This window comes from Salmo trutta, chromosome 27 (assembly GCF_901001165.1).
Source record: "Salmo trutta chromosome 27, fSalTru1.1, whole genome shotgun sequence".
NCBI lineage: Eukaryota > Metazoa > Chordata > Actinopteri > Salmoniformes > Salmonidae > Salmo > Salmo trutta.
In genome coordinates this window covers 15,684,383-15,707,113 of record NC_042983.1, presented here as the reverse complement: position 1 = coordinate 15,707,113, position 22,731 = coordinate 15,684,383, and the positions used below count along the sequence as shown (strand labels likewise).

General features: G+C 42.4%; 1 protein-coding gene across 2 annotated transcripts in view; it reads right to left on the bottom strand.

The window, feature by feature from the left end:
* LOC115164425 (protein phosphatase Slingshot homolog 1) overlaps window positions 1-8,719 on the bottom strand; it is a 56,711-nt gene extending 47,992 nt beyond the window's left edge. For both annotated transcript variants that reach the window (XM_029716877.1, XM_029716878.1), the window contains exons 1-2: window positions 8,291-8,719; window positions 3,185-3,222 (exon numbers count right to left, since the gene is read on the bottom strand). In XM_029716877.1, coding sequence (XP_029572737.1) covers window positions 3,185-3,222; window positions 8,291-8,371 — 119 coding nt within the window. In that variant the 5' untranslated portion in view covers window positions 8,372-8,719. The remainder of the gene's footprint in view (window positions 1-3,184; window positions 3,223-8,290) is intronic.
* Between the last annotated feature and the right edge of the window lie 14,012 nt (window positions 8,720-22,731).

Here is a 22,731-nt window from a genome sequence, read left to right as displayed (position 1 = left end):
CGTCACATCTGTAGGAAACCAGGCACCGCTCATCCCCTGGCCAATACCATTCCTACGGTGAAGCATCGTGTTTGCAGCATCATCCTTTGGGGATGTTTTTCAGCGGCAGGGACTGAGAGACTAGCCAGGATCGAGGGAAAGATGAAAAGAGCAAAGTACAGAGAGATCCTTGATGAAAACCTGCTCCAGAGCACTCAGGACCTCAGACTGGGGTGAAGGTTCACCTTGAACAGGACAATGACACTAAGAACACAACCAAGACAACGCAGGAGTGGGCTTCGGGACAAGTCTCTGAATGTCCTTGAGTGGCCCAGCCAGAGCCTGGACTTGAACACGATCTAACATCTCTGGAGAGACCTGAAAATAGCTGTGCAGTGATGCTCCCCATCCAACCTGACTGAACTTGAGAGGATCTGCAAAGAAGAATGGAATAAATACTCCCAAAATACAGGTGTGCCAAGCTTGTAGCATTATATCCAAGAAGATTTGAGGCTGTAGAACTGCAAAACGTCAACAAAGTACTGAGTAAAGGGTGATATCAGTTTTTTTATATATATAAATTTGCTAACATTTATAAAAACCTGTTTTTGTTTTGTCATTATGTGAAATTGTGTGTAGATTGATGAGGAAAAATAATTTAATCAAATTTAGAATAAGGCTGTAACATAACAAAATGTGGAAAAAGTCGAGGGTTCTGAATACTTTCTAAATGCACTGTATATCGTACTTTGACTAAAATGATGACTTATTGACTTAAATTGTCTTTCAGCTTGAAAATGTAGATTTCTACTGGTGTTGGCATTTTAAGGTACAATGCAGCCGTTTTTCTCTCAATATCAAATCATTTCCGGGTAACAGTGAAGTATATTATTGAGATATTTTCAATTAAAATGGTTAAAAAGAAACAAAAATAGCTTCTTAGCAAAAAGCAATTTCTCAAGCAAGAATTTAGCTAGGACTGTCTGGGAGTGGTAGACTGAAAATGAGCAGTTATTGGCAGACGTTTGGAACTCTTTCTTATTGGTATATTAACTAATTCACCTTCTGGTGATGTCACCAGGCAGGCCAAAATTCCAAAACACGCTAAAATTTCAGCTCTTACACTACATTATCATCATTTTCACAATTTCACAGTATTATTCCAACCTCTGTGTGGACATATATATAAAACACAGGTAAATCACGTTATTTACTGCACTGGGCCTTTTAGCACCTGTTGCAACAATGACTAGCAAAAAGGGGAAGGCAATATTTTGTCTAATTGTCTATTAGAGATAGATGACTACCCTGTATAGACAGACAAAGGTTTCTTAATAATTTGTTACAGTGGTGACGAGGTGAAAGTACATTTAATTTCTTACGGGTAGGGACACCCAAGTGCGCGCAATCATTTTTTTATTTTTTTTATACTACAACAATTACAGGGTAGACTACTCTGGTGACACTGACAAACAGATCAATAAAAACGATGTTGTCTGATACATATAATTGGTCTACGAAAAGGGGAGACACAAATACAATATGATATCCATTTAACCTGGAGGAGGAAATTATTGTCCAAAAACAAACTAAAGTGGCACTGACCCAATGACAAAGACAGTGAATATGCACACTCACCGGGGATATTGGCGATGTTCTCCTCTAGTGCCAATATGACAGGCTACTGTTCGCTCAATTAAATAAAAAATGTTAATAACTGAAAGACAGATTGGGGTATTTTTATTGTAATCTCTTTACATTTACATTTTTTTACATTTACGTCATTTAGCAGACGCTCTTATCCAGAGCGACTTACAAATTGGTGCATTCACCTTATGATATCCACTTTACAACAGTTTTTCCCTGATTTTATTTTTAAATATTGCAATATGACTGGCTGGTTCTCTGCTTTTCACCTACAGTCGCTACTCAACAATCGTCCATCTATTTGGTATTTGCAACGCGCGCTGCCCAAATTGCAGGCCCTTTCGATTGTAGGCTATGCGATATATCTATCTATCTATCTATCATCTATCTATCTATCTATCTATCTATCTATCTATCTATATATATATATATATATATCTATATATATATATATATATATATATATATATATATATATATATATATATATATATATATATATATTTATTGTTTTAAGTAAGCAGCTAATGAGCCTCTGTGGCCAAATCCTGCTTTCTGGTGTAGTAGCCTATTTTGAATGATTTTATGTATACCTGAATAGACAGGAGTAAGCTAATTAGGCTATATAATTTTGGCAATTTAATTCAATTCACTTGAGGGAAAACTTAGCGTCCCCTAGCCTTATAGACACGCCGGCTTTGTCTTTTAATGTGGCATAAACACAACCAGTCATGATGTTTTCATCCGATTGTCAAACAATCGCTTAACAAAAGTCGCTCCTGTAGGCTATCCGCACACATTCGTCCACTCACAAAATAATTTCAGCATCCAAACCACAACAGTGCACTGTGCACCCACAATTTGATGAATGGAAATAGACTTATGTTACAAAACACATACGTGCATTGTAATGACATTCTGCGATTGTCAATAGGCCTACACTTGTAGCCCGAAATTATTAATCCACTGTTGTCCGCGCGTGCCTCGGTCTCGGCCACTCATCTCCACCTTGCCAACGAGCGTCTCAGCCACTTCTCCACCTTGACAAAATGTAAGTGTTCTCCTCAAACCACAACGCATTTTGGAGCGTATACCACCCGGTTTCCAGTCAATTAGCAAATTATTCATGAGGCTGACATGCTGTAATGTTAAATAATGCTGTTATAGCCTATATTTTGGGGGGCATATTGTATTAATTATGAAAGGCTCACGTTTTACCGGTACTGGTACACCCACTATTTATTTTGCCAGGACACCATACCTGACAGTACCGCCTTACTTTCACCCCTGGTGGTGGCTGTCATTGAGAGGGACCAGACCTGACATACAGTATCTCCAAACTGTACACAAACCCAGAGGTAAGGCATCAGTTGATCTGGAACGCTTACCCCCCACAAACAAACGCAAATCACAAAAACGTCCTCCTATTATTCTCCATTTGGCATAATATGTAGCTGTAGCGTGCTCCCCCATGCAAAATAATGGATAGAAAGGAGCAGCAGCTCTGAGCTACCCTAGCAAGTCCATCTTTAGCACTGTAAGTACTAAGAACACTTACCTCTGATTTAGCCGGCGCTCATCATCACTCCCAAAGTCCTGTAAACCAAGAAAAGGCAGAGCAAAAAGAAGCAAAAGTTACCAATCTGATACTACAAGACATTGAAGCTCTACAGTGCAGCCATTAGTATCAGGTGGACATTAATCTGTCCACAATTCAGAGTACATATTTTGCCTCATAATAAGCTCTGATAAGTAGGTTACTATTCTACAGGGATATAATGAGGGGAACCTAATTCTCATTACTCACAACTCATTGAAGAGTTGAGTGGATTCAGGGGTAGATTTTCAATATTCTTTTATAAAACTATTGTAGAAATGTTTCCCAAAATAAACGGAGTATACAAAACATTAAACACCTTCCTAATACTGAGTTGCACCCCCATTTGCCTTCAGAACAGCTTAATTTGTTGGGGAAGGTGTCGAAAGCGTTCCACAGGGATGCTGGCCCATGTTGGCTCCAATGCTTCCCACAGTTGTGTAAAGTTGGCTGGATGTCCTTTGGGTGGTGCACCATTCTTAATAAACACGGAAAACTGTTGAGCATGAAAAAACCAGCAGCGTTGCAGTTCTTGACACACTCAAATTGGTGCGCCTGGCATCTACTACCATACCCCGTTCAAGGCACTTAAATATTTTGTCTTGCCAATTCACCCTCTGAATGGCACACATACACAATCCATGTCTCAATCGTCTCTAGACTTAAAAATCCTTCTTTAACCTGTTTCCTCTCCATCTACACTGAAGTGGATTTAACAAGTGACATCAATAAGGGATCATAGCTTTCACCTGGTTAGTCAATGTCATGGAAAGAGTAGGTGTTCCTAATGTTTTGTACACTCAGTGTGTATCTAGTCTAATACAAAATGTTGAGGTTTCAATGTTCGCATAAATGTATTTAACCTAGGCTAACCTTGGAACAGACAAATCGACCAACGCCCCAACAAATCAACACTACTGTTTATTATACCAAAACTTCTGTACTTTTTCGATACTTGAACATGAAAAACATTTCGGTAATAGAATTTTTGTTACTTTCGGTACTTCTATTAAATGTGTCTCATGTCATCTACTGATTGAGAGAGGATCAAGTCTGTATATCGGCGCAGCAGACATCCCCATATAGTGTTGAAAGCACCGGCACCATGCCTGCTCCACTTACTCATTACTAGCTCTAGCTTGTCCTAAGGAATCCCTGCACTATGAGCTGAGGCTGGGATGCATCATGTTAACTTATGTGCAGCATGAGTGGGGAGCTAACACACAATTACTGTTCGCAAAACAAAAGTCCATTACAGGCTAAAACCCTTTACAATGCAAGGAAATACCTGTAGCTTCAAGCTTTAAGACAACTTTCCTTGCTATGTAAATGTGATATCAGTTAAAAAAAAAAAATCTAAAAACCTGTTTTTGCTTTGTCATTATGGGGTATTGTGTGTAGATTGAGGGGGGAAAAACGATTCAATCCATTTTAGAATAAGGCTTTAACGTAACAAAATGTGGAAAAAGTCAAGGGGTCAGAATACTTTCCGAATGTACTGTAAAGTTGTATTCACCCATGATGCATCATCTAGAGGAGTAGTCTTTATATGAACCCAAGTTATGTTAATATATTTGCTTATATGCCTTCAGAATGAATATTCTGAAAACACCCCCTTTACTACAGTTGGGCTTCTCATTACCGATACGGCTAAAGACCTCAAATTGGGGAAAAGGTCTGATTAACTTTATAATTGTATCATTTAATTTGAAATATTAATATTTTCAGTGTGATGTTTAACTGACTCCTTTTCATTAGGGGAGCAATGTAAAAAAAAATATTAGAAATGCTGATTTGTTCACTACTTTTTGGACTTTTGTGAAAATGTTAGTAAAATGCATAATATCTCATTAAAAAACTATAATTATACAATATAGATTAGTACAGATCCTAATATCAGTGTTTCAAGAGGAAATTTAGTGAAAAATGTATTTATTCAGTTTCGTGAAAATGACCCACCTGACTTTATGAGAGAGGTGAACGCCACTAAATGGAGGGAATGTGGCCATTCTTTATGATAGTTTCACCACAGTAAATGTCTTAAAAACAGTTATTGTTCCAGGAGAGATTTCATAGACTGGGAGTATCAGGTTATAGTAACATGGTGACAGGTAACTGTGAGGAGGTGGGCCATTCTCCAGAAGTTTCACCTACTAAAGCCTGAGGATTGTCAACCAAAGCACTACTAGTGAGAAGCACAAGGTTCCTGCCAAGGTTCGGTACTGCAGCACTAAGAGGAAATGTTGTGACAAGATGTATCCAACACTGTATTTCAGCTCCAAAAACACACGGCACTTTCCACTACTGTATCTAACACACTAAATCGGGCGAGCATCACACTTGTGATGAGCAGAATGGGTTCAAAACTACGAACAGACGTCATTGTCAAACCTAACATATTTATAAACACACAAAATGTATTTCCCCCCCCCCTCCATCTAAACAAACGGTGCAGATAAGGTGAGGTAAGGCCTCTGAGGTTGGTCTCTACCTCTACCCATTCAACCAGGGGACAGGCATCAGGGTGAAACTCACAACAGGGACGTGTCAAACGCTGTGTTTCCCTCCACCCTCCATGTGAGAATGACATCATAGCTGCAGCAGCTTCCTGAGGGGCTTGGCTGCTCATCAGACAGGCCTCTAGGCAGCCAGTCAATTCTATCCCACATTGAAAGTGAGTGGCAGGCAGTGACAAGGAAGGCTGGTCCTCAGTCAGGCCAGCTCAACCATCTTCACGATAAAGGTGTTTCTTTTTACACGTTTCTTTTTTTAAATGGCAGGTGTAAAGCGTCAGGCCCAATGACTCAGTAGCTAAAAAAGTAAAGTAGCAGCCTAATGAAAGAAAAGAACGACCAGCTAATGCTCAAGTACCAGTTCTTGATTCAGGCCTAATCATGGTTGTTGTCATCTTCGAGACAAATCTACCCAAAACTCCCTCAATAAGAGCAAGTGGAGAAAACCTGCTGTAGGCTAGAGCCTTTGTTGTATTTAGCGCGACTCCTGTTTCTATTAACAGTTAGCGCCCCCAACTGGCTGAGAAGGTGCACAAAAACAGTACTTTGTAGCCATCTTTCATGAGTGACATCTAAATGTCATAGCTGTGATGTGTAGGCAACTGTTACACTACATGACCAAAAGTATGTGGACACCTGCTCGTCGAACGTCTCATTCCAAAATCATGGGCATTAATGTGGAGTTGGTCCCCCCTTTGCTGCTATAACAGCCTCCACTCTTCTGGGAAGGCTTTCCACTAGATGATGGAACATTGCTGCGGTAACTTGCTTTCATTCAGCCACAAGAGCATTAGTGAGGTCGGGCTCTGATGTTGGGCGATTAGGCCTGGCTCGACGTCGGCGTTCCAATTCATCCCAAAGGTATTTGATGGGGTTGAGGTCAGTGCTCTGTGCAGCCCAGTCAAGTTCTTCCACACCAATCTCGACAAACCATTTCTATATGGATCTCGCTTTGTGCACATGGGCATTGTCATGCTGAAACAGGAAAGGGCCTTCCCCAAACTGTTGCCACGGCCTGTTTACCCCGGTACCATCTAGAAGGCGGAGACAGTACAAGTGCATCAAAGCTGGGACCGAGAGACGGAGAAACAGCTTCTATCTCCAGGCCATCAGACTGTTAAACAGTCACCACTAGCCGGCCTCCGCCCAGTGCCCTGCCCTGAACCTTAGAGACTGCTGCAGAATGTACATAGTCACAGAACAGTGGTCACTTTAATGTTTAGATACTGTTTTACCCACTTTATGTATATACTGTATTTAATCATGGCTCATCCTATATAACTTTATTTTTTCTGGATTATGTGAGTAGTTTTTTTTAATTGCTAGGTATTACTGCACTGTTGGAGCTAGAAACATACGTTTTTCACACGCGACCAATAAACTTTGGTTTGATTTGCATTTTGAGATGGGATTGTTCTTGTAGTTTATTAATTGGCTGTTGTTGATGCCTACTCTTTGTTTAATCTGAATAAACAAATAAGCACAAGGAGCAGTACCAAGAGTTTATTTTGCCATCATGGAAGTGTTCAAAGCTCACCTGACTTATACTAGTTTGATTTTGGCAGACTATCTTTACTCTTATGGAAAGTATGACTAGGCCTCTACCACAGTGGTTCCCAACCCTTCTCGGTTACTGTACCACCAAATTAATTTCTCTGCCCAGCGTACCCATGAAGTACCTCCTCATGTGCATTTTACCAGTAGGCATATAGTCTCATGAGTCTTCTCAAGTACCCCTGTGGATACACCAAGTACCCCCAGGGGTCCTAGTCTCCCTGGTTGGGAACCACTGCTCTACCACATGACTGTATGAAGTTACATGCCACATTTCACCTCATTGACTGGTCCCTTTTAGAAGACATCTCAGAACAGCATATAAAATAACCCATGCTGTCCATAACACTGACTTTGACATAAGCAAGTAGCTAGCTAGTTTGCCTAATACATAAGCTGGTAATAGCTGATATATTTGGCAACTAACTTGAAAAATGTTAACATTTGGGAGTACCAAATTGTATGGCACCACTGCAGTACACTGGTGATTTCTTAGCTGACTATTTAGCTTACTGCATTCAGCAGCAAGACATTACGGTAGGACTTACATGAAACTACCTGGCAGATAACCAGATACCTAGCTAATCAGGCTAACGATGCTATTGGATATGAATAGCCAGCTAATGCCACAGTAGTTACGCAGCTCAATAGCTAGCTAGTAAGGCAAACAAGAAGCTAGCTAACTAGATTAACTGTATATTTATTTTACGTTAGCTAACGTTAGCTGGCAAGCGAACTTTACTAACTGGCAATAGCATTACGTTATATCAGTGTGTTACTGACAACTTTGCTTGCTAGCTTTTCTAGACAACAACTAACGTTAGCTCGGTAGCGATTGAGTTGAGGCTAATAATAGCTACTAACGTTACCTAGTTAGCTTATCCCATTGCTACATATCTAGCTAGCACGGATAGGCCTATGTCACTCCCACGTATCCTATGTGTTTTCTTGGGCTTTGTTGATGTTTCTAAAACGTCTCTCCAGCTATTTCCAAGCTTACCTCCCCCACGTTGGTGGTGGTTGTGCTGGCTGTGGATGCAGCGCTTGGGGTAGGGGAGCGCTGCAAAGTAACCAGAGCCATGGCTGGGAGAGTCTGCACAGGCCGGTGTAGCCTGTCCAGAGAACAGCTTTATTCCGGGTGAATAACCTAAGGAAATTGTTTCTTGGTGTCAACGTCTATAGCGGTCGAAGCAGAGAATTTCATCGCCGTTAAATTTCCATCGTCCTAAAATCTGGCAGCCAGTTGTTCCTTTTGAATTCTCAAATAAAAATAGACGAATTTCATAGTAAGAACGTACAGAGCATCTACTTATCGTTCCCCATGTTGCGGCTTTCTCACTAGCCTGCACAAAACCGCTTCCACCAGGGGATGCGAGCTTATGCTAGTCAGCTGCTGCCAGCCAACCACAGTGATGCTGAGTTCAAACATTCTGATCCGATGGATGTTGTAGCCTAGCTAGGTTACCAATTCTGTCAAATACATACCTACATCATGACAGAATCTCTTCCAGTTCAAACTGTGTATTTCACTTGGCCTGTCGGTTAAAAATAATAAATAACATTAGCTACAGTTCATGTAATGCAACTACACAAACCCTCACAACCTGCTGAATGTGAGTAATCTTTTGCATAATGTTTTTTAGCCAACTGCTGTGGTTTTGTTTTGTTGTTTATATATATATATATATATATATATATATATATATATATATAAATTCCGATTTTTTTCACTGTTATATTTCAGGTTATTACACATTACACGATGTACAATTTCAGGTTACTTCATACAGTTAGATGGGTCAGAGGGTCAGGTACACTCAAGGACATGGAAATGTTTACATTGTCAAAGTTATATGGAATGGTAGCAGATTCTGAGCAGGACCAAGCCAGTCACACAGAATGGAGGCCAATCAGATTTTTTAAAGATAAATAATAATAACAAAAGCAACAACAACTGCTGTGTTTGTTATCTCCAGACAAACTCGTGGCTGGCTTGGTCAGAGCTGGGGTCAGTGACCTGTCCACAGCTCAGAGCATCTATGAGCACTACCACTCTACAGTCAGTCAGTCCACCAGCGATGGGCCTGCAGGATTCTGGCAGGATTCTGGCAGCCATACCTCTACGACAAGGGCAATGTCCAGGAAACATGAGAGGGCTTTCTTCTTGGCTTTCTTCTTTCTTCAGGCCTCATCATTCACATGAAGGCAAGGTCTAGTTGTTTTGCATTTTAAGCTGCTGTAATTAAGCAATAAAACCCGAGGAGGTGTGGTATATTTAAGCAATAATGCCCGAGGGGGTGTGGTACATGGCCAATATAGCACGGCTAAGGGCTGTTCTTAGGCACGACACAACGTGCTGTCAGCCAATCAGCATTCAGGGCTCGAACCACCCAGTTTATAATGGCCAATATACAACGACTAAGGGCTGTTCTTATGAACAACACTGAGCGGACTGCCTGGATACAGCCCTTAATCATGGAAAAATTTGTCAAATACCACAATCCCGAGGTGCCTTATTGCTATTATGAACTGGTTTCCAACATAAATAGAACCGTAAACAAGCATTTTTGCATCATACCCGTGGTAAATTGTCTGATAGGCACACGGCTGAAATGCTGTATCAGCCAATCATCATCCAGGACCCAAACTACCTGGTTTATAATGTCCAACTACTACTGTGTACGCCCTTTGCTGAAGTAAATTAACTTGAGCCAAAATTCCTGTTCCTCCATCTGTGTCATTACAGCGTAGCAATGGTCTGTCGTAGCAGTGGCTTCACTCATTTTACATGTTCTGAATAGAGTCTGAGTTCACTCAGCCAATCTGAATAGTCTACTGTTCACCACCACAAACAGGTCTATGGAATTATTAAAAGACATGGCCACAGAGGCCCCTCTGTCTGTCACAAGGCTAAAGAATTAATGAAGCCTCTACATCACAACTGTGAACAAACACAGTTAAGGAAGGTAATGAAAATAGATGAGTAGCAAATACATACACTGTCTTTTATTGCACAATCCCTATTTTAACAATAATGTGCTGGACTCTAGATAGCTTACACTCTTAGAAAAAAGGGTGCTATCTAGTACCTATAAGGTTTCTTTGGCTGTCCCCATAGGATAACCCTTTAAAGAACCCGAAAGGGTTCTACCTGGAACCAAAAAAGTCTCCACCTGGTATCAAAAATGGTTCTCCTGGGGACAGCTATTGGATTTTTACAAATGTTCAAACACGATTTCTTTGAGAATAACTGTATATTGGCAAATCTGTGGGATGAACTTGGTTTATCTGGTGGGAAGGGGATGCAAAAGAGAACGTTCTACTTATATCTTATGATGGTTTCATCATCTCTCAAGGTAAATGTTATCTTTTGGCACCCAGCGGCTGGGTTCCAGCCTAATGTCTATACACCATAAAAAGAGGTGCAATTTGGGTTCCCTGTATTACTTCATTTTCTATATACCTTTATACAAGTCAATCTAGCAATGTGTTGTTTCTAGGTTACAGAAGAGGGGTGACATTTTACCAGGGGTAAAAAGAGGTGAGAGTCCTGAACTAATATAATGAAAAGTGCAAGTTTGACTCCCACCTTACAACGGGCATAAAGATAGATGGTGCTGTATATTCCGAGGCCCTAATTCTGGGCCTCTTTTGTCCAAATGACAGTAATTGTACTATGCTTATTTAATTTCCATCTAATCCACACATGTGTTTTTCTTACCCAATGGGAGTGCCTTACACAGTACAGTGTATTCATGCTCAGAGTGCAGCTCAACCGTATTAGTTTTACCCAGTGTTTACTTTTGAGAAATATCCTGAAGGTATTCATATTCCATATCCAGTAAATAATATCCTATATACCAGATCAGGCCGTCATTGAAAATAAGAATTTGTTCTTAACTGACTTGCATAGTTAAATAAAGGTCAAATGAAAAATAGAGAGGGAAAGCTTGGGCTTTCACAACCCCCTTTTGTTCATGAATATCAGGAGTGTTGATTTGTTTTTTAAACCAAGTTTCGCCTTTTCTTCCTTCTTGCCTGTTGAGTTCAGCTTGCAGAGAGTGGGCAGAAGTCACCCTGGGACTAAACACCTCCCTCTGCATCTGGATCCTGGACTTCCTGACGAGCCGCCCCTAGGTGGTAAGGGTAGGCAACAACACATCTGCCATGCTGATCCTCAACACTGGGGCCCCTCAGGGGTGCATGCTTAGTCCCCTCCTGTACTCCGAGCTGTGCAACAGTAGTTCAAACAGACAGCTCAGTGCTTTCAACATGTCAATACCTCTCATAAATACAAGTAGTGATGAAGTCAATCTCTCGTGCTGCCCTGTTCTGAACTAAGTCCCTTTTTGTGGCACCTGACCACACGACTGAACAGTAGTCCAGATGCAACAAAACTAGGGCCTGTAGGACCTGCCTTGTTGATAGTGCTGTTAAGAAGGTACAGCAGTGCTTTATTATGGACCGACTTCTCCCCATTTTAGCTACTGTCGTATCAATATGTTTTCACCATGACAGTTTACAATCCAGGGTTACTTCCAAGCAGTTTAGTCATCTCCACTTGCTCAATTTCCACATTATTTATTGCAAGATTTAGTTGAGGTTTAGGGTTTAGTGAATGATTCGTCCCAAATACAATGCTTTTAGTTTTAGAACATATTTAGGACTAACTTATTCCTTGCCACCCACTCTGAAACTAACTGCAGCTCTTTGTTAAGTGTTGCAGTTATTTCAGTCGCTGTAGTAGCAGACGTGTATAGTGTTGAGTCCTCCGCATACATAGACCCTCTGGCTTTACTCAAACCAGTGACATGTCGTTAGGAAAGATTGAAAAAAGTAAGGGGCCTAAACAGCTGCCCTGGGGAATTCCTGGTTCTACCTGGATTATGTTGGAGAGGCTTCCATTGAAGAACACCCTCTGTGTTCTGTGAGACAGGTAACTCTTTATCCACAATATAGCAGGGGGTGTAAAGTCATAACACATACATTTTTCCAGTAGCAGACTATGATCAATAATGTCAAAAGCTGCACTGAAGTCTAACAAAACAGCCCCCACAATCTTTTTATCATCCATTTCTCTCAGCCATTCATCAGTCATTTGTGTAAGTGCTGTGCTTGTTGATTGCCCTTCCCTATAAGTGTGCTGAAAATGTGTTGTTAATTTGTTTACTGTGAAATAGCATTGTATCTGGTCAAACAATTTTTTACAAAAGTTTATTTAGGGTTGGTAACAGGCTGATTGGTCAGCTATTTGAGCCAGTAAAGGTGGCTTTACTATTCTTAGGTAGCGTAATTACTTTTGCTTCCCTCCAGGCCTGGGGGAACACACTTTCTTATAGGCTTAAATTAAAAATGTGGCAAAAAGGAGTGGCAATATCGTCTGCTGTTATCCTCAGTAATTTTCCATCCAAGTTGTCAGACCCCGGTGGCTTGTCATTGTTGATAGACAACAATCATTTTTTCACCTCTTTCACACTCACTTTACGGAAATCAAAATTACAATGCTTGTCTTTCATAATTTGGTCAGATATGCTTGGATGTGTATTGTCAGCGTTTGTTGCTGGCATGTCATGCCTAAGTTTGCTGATCTTGCCAATGAAAAAAACATTAAAGTAATTGGCAATATCAGTCGTCTTTGTGATGAATGAGCCAAGTGATTCAATGAATGATGGAGCTGAGTTTGCATTTTTTCCCAAAATTTCATTTACATTTAAGGTGCTCCAAAGCTTTTTACTATCATTCCATATGTCATTTATCTTTGCTTCATAGTGTAGTTTCTTCTTCTTTTTATTCAGTTTAGTCACATGATTTCTCAATTTGCAATACGTTTGCCAATTGGTTGTGCAGCCAGACTTATTTGCTATTCCTTTTGCCTTATCCCTCTCAACCATACAATTTTTCAATTCCTCATCAATCCACAGGGATTTACCCTCTACGGGATCGGTGTCCCTAAACCGGGATGGTTGTTACTCAATATGTGATAATGTGACAAGAAAACGTTGTATACAACAGCAAACTTTCCGGGACATAGACATTTCTTAAATGGGCAGAAAGCTTAAATTCTTGTTAGTCTAACCGCAGTGTCCAATTTACAGTAGTTATTACAGGAAAAAAAGACCATGCTATTGTTTGAGGATAGTGCACAATAACAAAACACTTATCACCGCATCTAGTTTGATATATTCACCTCTGAAGGTAAATAATGTACTTACATTCAGTAATCTTGCTCTGATTTGTCATCCTAAGGGTCCCAGAGATAAAATTTTGTGTAGTTTTGTTTGAAAAAATCTATTTTTATATTCAAATGTAGAAACTGGGTTCTACAGTTTGACCCCACTGCTGTCTCTGGCTCCACACCCACCCTGCCTGGCCATCTAGATGTGTGAAGGTTAGTGTCTTTTCTGTAGCGAAGCTAATGATCCATCATGTATGACAGTCCTGGGAGTGTGTAAACTGTAATCTTTTATTACCATAGCATTTTTGCATGTTCTCAATAGTTATGTACTTGAAAATGTATGAATTGACCAATTCGGCACAACTGAGCAAACTCCAGGCAGACTTGATGCAAAATATTGTGTAGTGTGATAATTCTTCACTGGAGCAGTCTGAAACGTTGCACACACATTGCTGCCATCTTGTGGACAAAATCTAAATAACACCTAGGTTCCTATCTGTATGGCCTTTCTCTTGCATTTCAAAGATGATGGAACAAACAAACAAAAAATACACAAGGCATGTTTTTTGGTTTGTATTATCTTTTACCAAATCTAATGTGTTATTCTCCTACATTAATTTAATATTTCCAGAAACTTCAAAGTGTTTCCTTTCAAATGGTATCAAGAAAATGCATATCCTTGCTTCAGGTCCTTCTTGAGCTACACGCTCGTGACAGGCAGTTAGATTCGGGTATGTAATTTTAGGCGAAAATTGGTCCGATCCTTAAGAGTAACAGTTTTTACAGTAATATTCTTAATGGGTGCATGCTTATTAGTAACTGGAATAAGCAATTTCATAAATGCGTCAAGTGCAGCGTTTGTTTTCTCCTCATTACACACAATGGGCCATCAAATATTCTTTACATCAACAACATAGGAATCACTACCAAAATTATTGTATGACCTCTTATACACTTTATTAGGCCCAGCCTCTGGAACTTTGGTTTTCCTAGATATGGCTACTATATTGTGATCACTACATCCAATGGATCTGGATACTGCTTTCAAGCACATTTCTGCAGCATTAGTAAAGATGTGATTAATACATGTTGATGATTTCATTCCTGTGCTGGTTGAAACTACCCTGGTAGGTTGACTGATAACCTGAACCATGCTGCAGGCTCTGGTTACAGTTTGAAGCTCTTTCTTGAGTGGGCAGCTTGATGAAAGCCAGTCAATATTTAAATCACCCAGAAAACATTTCTCTCTGTTTATCACATACATTATCAAGAATTTCACACGTTATCCAGATACCGACTGTTAGCACTTGGTGGTCTATAGCAGCTTTTTTCCATCAAGAATGTGCTTTAGGTGAGGCAGAGGAACCTGTAACCATATTACTGCAATAGTATTTAACATGAGATCTTCTCTAAGCTTTACAGGAATGTGGTTCTGAATATAAACAGAAACACCTCCACCATTGGCATTTCTGTCTTTTCTGTAAATGTTATAACCTTGTATTGCTACCACTGTATCATCAAAGGTATTATCTAAGTCAGTTTCAGAGATAGTCAAAATATGAATATCAATTGTTATTAGCAAATTATTGATTTCATTCACTTTTTTTCTCAATTTCGTGGTATCCAATTGGTAGTTACAGTCTTGTCCCATCACTGCAACTCCCATAGGGACTCGGGAGCAGCGAAGGTTGAGAGCCATGCGTCCTCGAAACATAACCAACCAAGCTGCACTGCTTCTTGACACAATGCCCACTTAACCCGGAAGCCAGCCGCACCAATGTGTCGGAGGAAACACTGTACACCTGGCAACCGTGTCAGCGTGCACTGCGCCTGGCCCACCACAGGAGTCGCTAGAGCATGATGGGACAAGGACATCCCGGCCAGCCAAACCCTCCCCTAACCCGGACAACGTTGGGCCAATTGTGCGCCGCCCCATGGGTCTCCCAGTCGCGGCCGGCTGCGACAGAGCCTGGACTTGAACCATGATCTCTAGCAGCACAGCTAGCACTGTGATGCAGTGCTTTTGACCACTGCTTCACTCGGGAGGCCCATTAACCTTGTTTCTTAAGCTACATATGCTAACGTGGGCTATTTTGAGCACTTTTGTTCTGGGATGGTTACTTGTTTTCATTGCTTTACTTGGAAGCTTATTACAAGTAGATATTCTCATGTTATTTATGTTAGTGCAGGGTGAGCTGCACACAGTGGACTTCATACTAGGGCACACTGCCTCAGTGCTAACAGTTTAAATCTGGTTCATAGGCACATGATTACTGCATACGATAGCTGTAGGATCAGCAGAGGCATTCAGGGCAGTTAGAGGTACATAAATTAGGTTACTTACATTGTGTCTACCAATGCCCCTGTTATAATGTACATTTGCTGAAGCATTATGACATCTCAGCATCACAATGGTAGGATTTAACTGAGCAGGGCTTCGGTCATTGATAAGTCATTGTCTCAACGCAGCCATATAATGCTGTGAAAGGATCCAAGAACCCAAATTATTTGGGTGGATCCTATCCTCCTTATAAAACGTAGTTTGTTTCCAATGAGCTGCAATAATCACGTAGCCAGTTGTGAAGAGAAAGAATCATGCTAAAGCCTTCAATGTCACGATTCAGAGAGGGCACAGGGCCAGATACGATGGGTCTTTTATTGACTCTAGCAGAGAGTCAATAAGCTCTTTAAAATCCAGTTTCAACTGTTCAGAGCTGCCCTTCATAATTTCATTAAAACCCACATGGACTTCAATAGAATCGATGTTCATGTCCTGACATAGTGCATTCGGGAGCAGCTTAGTAATGTAATTTACTCAAGCTCCGGGATAGGACATTGTTTTTGCACCAGGAACAGTCACATTTCTTACCATGGAGCTGCCCAAAATCACGGCTGGCGAGAAGGACGAGGAAATCCACCCACTCCGACGCTTCACAGGATTCAGAAAACCCTTTGTGGATGGGCGGGAGGCAGAATATCTTGAGCCCATTGCTCCTGGCGCAGGCTTCCGACAGATGGAGAATCCCCGCTTGATCCAGAGCAGGGACGGAAGGTTGCCGACATCGACTTCGAAATCGTAGGAGTTGGCACAGCGGCCGCAGACACAGGTACCCCCAGCGACAAAGGTGCAGGAAGATCAGGCTCGAGGATGGTGAAGCTATTAGTTGTTTGAATCCACTCCGGGCCTCTTGAAACTCTTTGTGATCAGGTTTGTCTCGAAACAAAGCGAAGTAGATACAACTCCTACAGCGCTGGAACCGTTCATTTATTTCTCCAGACAAAGAGGGCTCCATTGCAAAACTAATCTGGGACTAACTTCGTTAGCTTGATGGCTAGCAGCTTAGCGGCTCTGTCAAGCAGGCTTCAACTTGTATGTTAAGCGGGATTCCGGGACCAGAAATAGAGGTCCTAGCTGTTCAAAGCTAACCGCGTCGTGAACTAAAGCCCAAGAACTTATGCCTTGTCTGTAGGAGTCGTTCAGTGGTTGTTTGTGGGTGTTGCCAGCTGGGGAACTGGAGTAAGCGGAACAACTCTGAAGACCACAAGAAGATCTGGGAGGGGGTGTGCCAGCTGGAGCCCAGCCTCAAGGTCAGAGGTCACAGACCACTGAAACAAGACTGGTCCCTGGTCTGACAGATGTTGAATAGAGGGGTTATCCCAGCACCAATGTTGATATGGAGTAGACAAAATACATGTACAGATACAGAATAACTACATTAGCTATCTCCTCCCTGCCTGTTTATTCATGGCTCCCCCCCCTGTCTCCTCAGCATGCCCGGATAGTGGAGGACTGGTCAGGGCTCAGGCCTGTTCGCAGTAAAGTTTGATTGGAGAGGGAGACCATGCAGTCTGGACAATCCCCGAGCCAACAAGAATATACTGGTTACTATTTCTTCAGTGTCACGTTCGTTGGAATGATCGGACCAAGGCGCAGCGGGAGTAGCGTTCCACATAATTTATTAGAAAGTGAAACTTTGAAAAAATACAAAACAATAAAGAATAAACGAACCGTGACGACAATGCAACTACACATAAACACAATATCCCATAACCCACAGGTGGAAAACATGCTACTTAAGTATGATCCCCAATTAGAGACAACGATTACCAGCTGCCTCTAATTGGGAATCATACAAATCACCCAAACATAGAAAAACTAAACTAGAAACCCACATAGAGAATATAAACTAGATTAACCCCCCAGTCACGCCCTGACCTACTCTAAAAGAGAAAATAAAAGCTTTCTATGGTCAGGACGTGACAGTACCCCCCAAAGGTGCAGACTCCGACCGCAAAACCTGAAACAAAAAGGGAGGGTTGGGGAGGTGTCTCGTGTCAGAGGCGGCTCTGGTGCGGGACGAAGAACCCGCTCATCCGGCAGCATCAGGGGCGGCTCTGGTGCGGGACGAAGAACCCGCTCATCCCACGGATCCACCAGCTATGGTGGCGGCTCTGGTGCGGGCCAAAGAACCCGCTCATCCTGCGGGTCCAGCCATGGACCCAGTCTGAACACTGTGCCTGGACTGGGCACCAACGCAGAAGAAGACTCTGGCCTTGGAGCTGGACTGGACGCCGTGCTTAAACTGGGCATCGGCGCAGGGGAAGGCTCCGACCATGGAGCGGGACTGGACGCTGTGTCTCGACTGGGCATCAACGCAGAGAAGAGCTCCTGCCATGGAGCTGGACTGGACACTGTGCCTGGACTGGGCACCGGCGCAGGGGAAGGCTCCGGCCATGGAGCTGGAGGTTCCGGACCGTTGACCGTCTCAAGAGGCTCTGGACCGTGGGCCGTCTCAGGAGGTTCCGGATCGTGGGCCGTCATTGGAGGTTCTGGACTGTGGACCATCTCTGGAGGTTCCAGACTGTGGACCGTCGCCGGAAGCTCTGGACTGGAAACTGTCGCCGGAAGCTCTGGACTGGAAACTGTCGCCGGAAGCTCTGGACTGGAAACTGTCGCCGGAAGCTCTGGACTGGGAACTGTCGCCGGAAGCTCTGGACTGGGAACTGTCGCCGGAAGCTCTGGACTGGGAACTGTTGCCGGAAGCTCTGGAACAGGAAGGCGCACTGAAGGCCTGATGCGTGGGGCTGGCACAGGTGGCGCCAGACTGGTAACACGCACCTCAGGGCGAGTGCGGGGAGCAGGCACAGGATGTACCTGACTGAGGACACGCACTTCAGGGAGAGTGCGAGGAGCAGGCACAGGACGTACCTGACTGGGAACACGCACTTCAGGGAGAGTGCGAGGAGGAGGCACAGGATATCCTGGACCGAGGAGACGTACTGGAGACCAGGAGCGCTGAGCCGGCACAACCCGTCCTGGCTGGATGCTCACTTTCGCACGGCAAGTGCGAGGAGCTGGCACAGAACGCACCGGGCTGTGGATGCGCACTGGAGACACATTGCGTATCTCCGCAAAACAGGTGCCTGACTAGTCCCACGCTCCTCACAGCGACTGTCTTCCTCCAGACACCAAACCATCCACTCTACCTCATCACTCCCCTCAACTATCTCACAATACTCCTCGCTCAGTCTCTCCCAATATTGCTCTTCGCTCGCCGACTCGCCTCTCGGCCTCGCCGACCACTCCATGTGCCCCCCCAAAAAACTTTTTGGGGCCGTCTCTCGGGCTTCCGTCATGGTTGCGAACCCCGGAGTCGTCGTTGATCCTCCTTCGCTGCCTCCGCCTGCTTCCATGGCAGGCTCTTGTCTCCTGCCATGATCTCCTCCCACGTCCAGGAAGTCCTCCACTCCCTTCTCTCCCGTGCCTGGGATCCCTGCTCCTCCTGGTCACGCTGCTTGGTCCTGGTTTGATGGGATATTCTGTCACGTTTGTTGGAATGATCGGACCAAGGCGCAGTGTGAGTAGCGTTCCACATAATTTATTAGAAAGTGAAACTTAGAAAAAATACAAATCAATAAAGAATAAACGAACCGTGACGACAATGCAACTACACATAAACACAATATCCCATAACCCACAGGTGGAAAACATGCTACTTAAGTATGATCCCCAATTAGAGACAACGATTACCAGCTGCCTCTAATTGGGAATCATACAAATCACCCAAACATAGAAAAACTAAACTAGAACCCCACATAGAAAATATAAACTAGATTAACCCCCCAGTCACGCCCTGACCTACTCTACCATAGAAAATAAAAGCTTTCTATGGTCAGGACGTGACATTCAGTAACCAATATTTATTGTCTGGCTATTAGTGTTAGGCACCCTGTAGGCTCCAGATAAGTAGTACATAGACATAACACTGATATGAATGTGCTGTTTTCAGGTGATCCACAACCATGGCCATGGAGGGTTCAGATTGACCATCCACCGAGGCTGTGCCCAGGAGGCAGCTAGGATCTTCAGGGAGGTATTGGAACTGAAGGACGGGGGAGCCAAGGTCTCGCTTGTAAACAAGTGGTTTACCTAAACAGCAGTGGCATCATCATCATTCACATGTCTTTATGGGACCATTTTAACATCACAACGGTTTTCAGAGGAACCCGAATAGGAGGACACTCCTGGGCCTTTCAGACGACAATGATGATATTTCATATTTGCAAGAGAACAACTCTAAATCAGAGTTTAGATAGTGAAGTACCTGATTAACCTGAGAGCAGCTAACTTGGAACACAAATACTACCAGCCAGCCCTAAAATAGTTACATGCCAGCCATCAGGATAGCTTTTATTGAGTGTCGTAACTATTAGGTAATCGGTGAAATCTATTTTGAAAAGTTACAATTTTAGTGATGTTAATATATAGATACAGTACCAAGCAAAAGTTTGGACACACCTACTCATTCAAGGGTTTGTCTTTATTTTGACTATTTTCTACATTGTAGAATAATAGGGAAGACATCAAAACTATGAAATAACACATATGGGATCATGTAGTAACTTGGTGACAGCTTTGCACACTCTTGGCATTCTCAACCAGCTTCACCTGGAATAATTTTCCAACAGTCTGTAAGGAGTTCCCACATATGCTGAGCACTTGTTGGTTGCTTTTCTTTCACTCTGCTGTCCAACTCATCCCAAACCGTCTCAATTGAGTTGAGGTCGGGTGATTGTGGAGACCAGGTTATCTGATGCAGCATTCCATCACTCTCCTTCTTGGTCAAATAGCCCTTACACAGCCTGGAAGTGTGTTTTGGGTCATTGTCCTGTTGAAAAACAAATGATAGTCGCACTAAGCGCAAACCAGATGGGATGGTGTATCACTACAGAATGCTTTGGTAGCCATGCTGTCACATTCCTCTTCGTCAGAAGATATGTTGAAATCGCTGTCGGACAAAGTGGACCAATATGCAGCGGATTGCGTGCTCATCATAATTTATTTTAACTGTGAACACGAGGAAAAAACAATAAACAAAACTCACGACAGGACCAGTGTAGCAGGCTAAACAGAAGCAGTGCTAACATACAACTACCCACAAGTGACAAACAAAACACACACCTACTTATAGGACTCCCAATCAGAGGCAACTAGAAACACCTGCCTCCAATTGAGAGTCCAGCAACCAAACCTGCACATAGAAAACTTAATCTAGAACCTACTCATACTAAAACATACACCACAAAACCCCAGCACACATAAATAACACACCCCTCTAAGCTATACACAAAAAAACCCACCATACAAAACAAACATACCTCTGCCACGCCCTGACCAAATAATACAAATAATCCTCTATACTGGTCAGGACGTGACACATGCTAGTTAAGTGTGCCTTGAATTCTAAATAAATCACAGACAGTGTCACCAGCAAAGCAGCCCCACACCATCAGACCTCCTCCTCCGTGCGTCACGGTGGGAACCACACATGCGGAGATCATCTGTTCACCTACTCTGCATCTCACAAAGACACGGCAGTTGGAACCAAAAATCTAAAATTTGGACTCATCAGACCAAAGGACAGATTTCCACCGGTCTAATGTCTATTGCTCGTGTTTCTTGGCCCAAGCAAGTCTCTTATTATTATTGGTGTCCTTTAAATCAAATCAAACTTTATTTGTCACATGCTCCGAACACAACAAGTTTAGACCTCGCCGTGAAATGCTTACTTACAAGCCCTTAACCAACAGTGCAGTTCAAGAAGCGTTAAGAAAAGATTTACCAAATAAACTAAAGTAAAAAATAGGTTAGTTGAGGTCATTTGTACATGTAGGTAGGGGTGAAGTGACTATGCATAGATAATAAACAGTGAGTAGCAGCGGTGTACAAAACAAATGGAGGGAAGGGGCGGGGCGGGGGGGTCAATGTAATAGTCCAGTGGCCATTTGATTAGTAGTGGTTTCTTTGCAGCAATTCGACCATGAAGGCCTGATTCACACAGTCTCCTCTGAACAGTTGACGTTGAGATGTGTATGTTACTTGAACTCTGAAGCATTTATTTGGGCTGCAATTTCTGAGGCTGGTAACTCTAATGAACTTATCCTCTGCAGCAGAGGTAACTCTAGGTCTTCCTTTCCTGTGGCGGTCCTCATGAGAGCCAGTTTCATGATAGCACTTGATGGTTTTTGCGACTGCACCTGAAGAAACTTTAAAAGTTCTTGACATTTTATGGATTGACTGACCTTCATGTTAAGTAATGATGGACTGTTGTTTCTCTTTGTTTATTTGAGCTGTTTTTGCCATAATATGGACTTGGTCTTCTACCAAATAGGGCTATATTCTGTATACCACCCCTACCTTGTCACAACACAAATGATTGGCTCAAATGCATTAAGAAGGAAAGAAATTCTACAAATTGACTTGTAACAAGGCACACCTGTTAATTGAAATACATTCCAGGTGACTACCTCATGAAGCTGGTTGAGAGAATGTCAAGCGTGTGCAAAGCTGTCATCATGGCAAAGGGTGGCTACTTTGAAGATTCTCAAATATAAAATATATTTGGATTTGTTTGACACTTTTTTGGTTACTACATGATTCCATATGTGTTATTTCATAGTTTTGATGTCACCACTATTATTCTACAATGTAGAAAATAGTAAACATAAAGAAAAACCCTTGAATGAGTAGGTGTGTCCACACTTTTGACTGGTATTGTATATATATTTTGATATACATATTGAACCAATAAAATGTTTTCCAAAAATGTAATATGCAAATCTCACAAATGTGACATAAGAATAGGACTGCAATATCAAACTAAAATGTTATTATTAGTAATCTTATTAACATAAAACAATACACTATCGTAAGTTCTAAAACTTATGAGGTTTGAAAATGAATCAATAAATAAAAACCACCACAA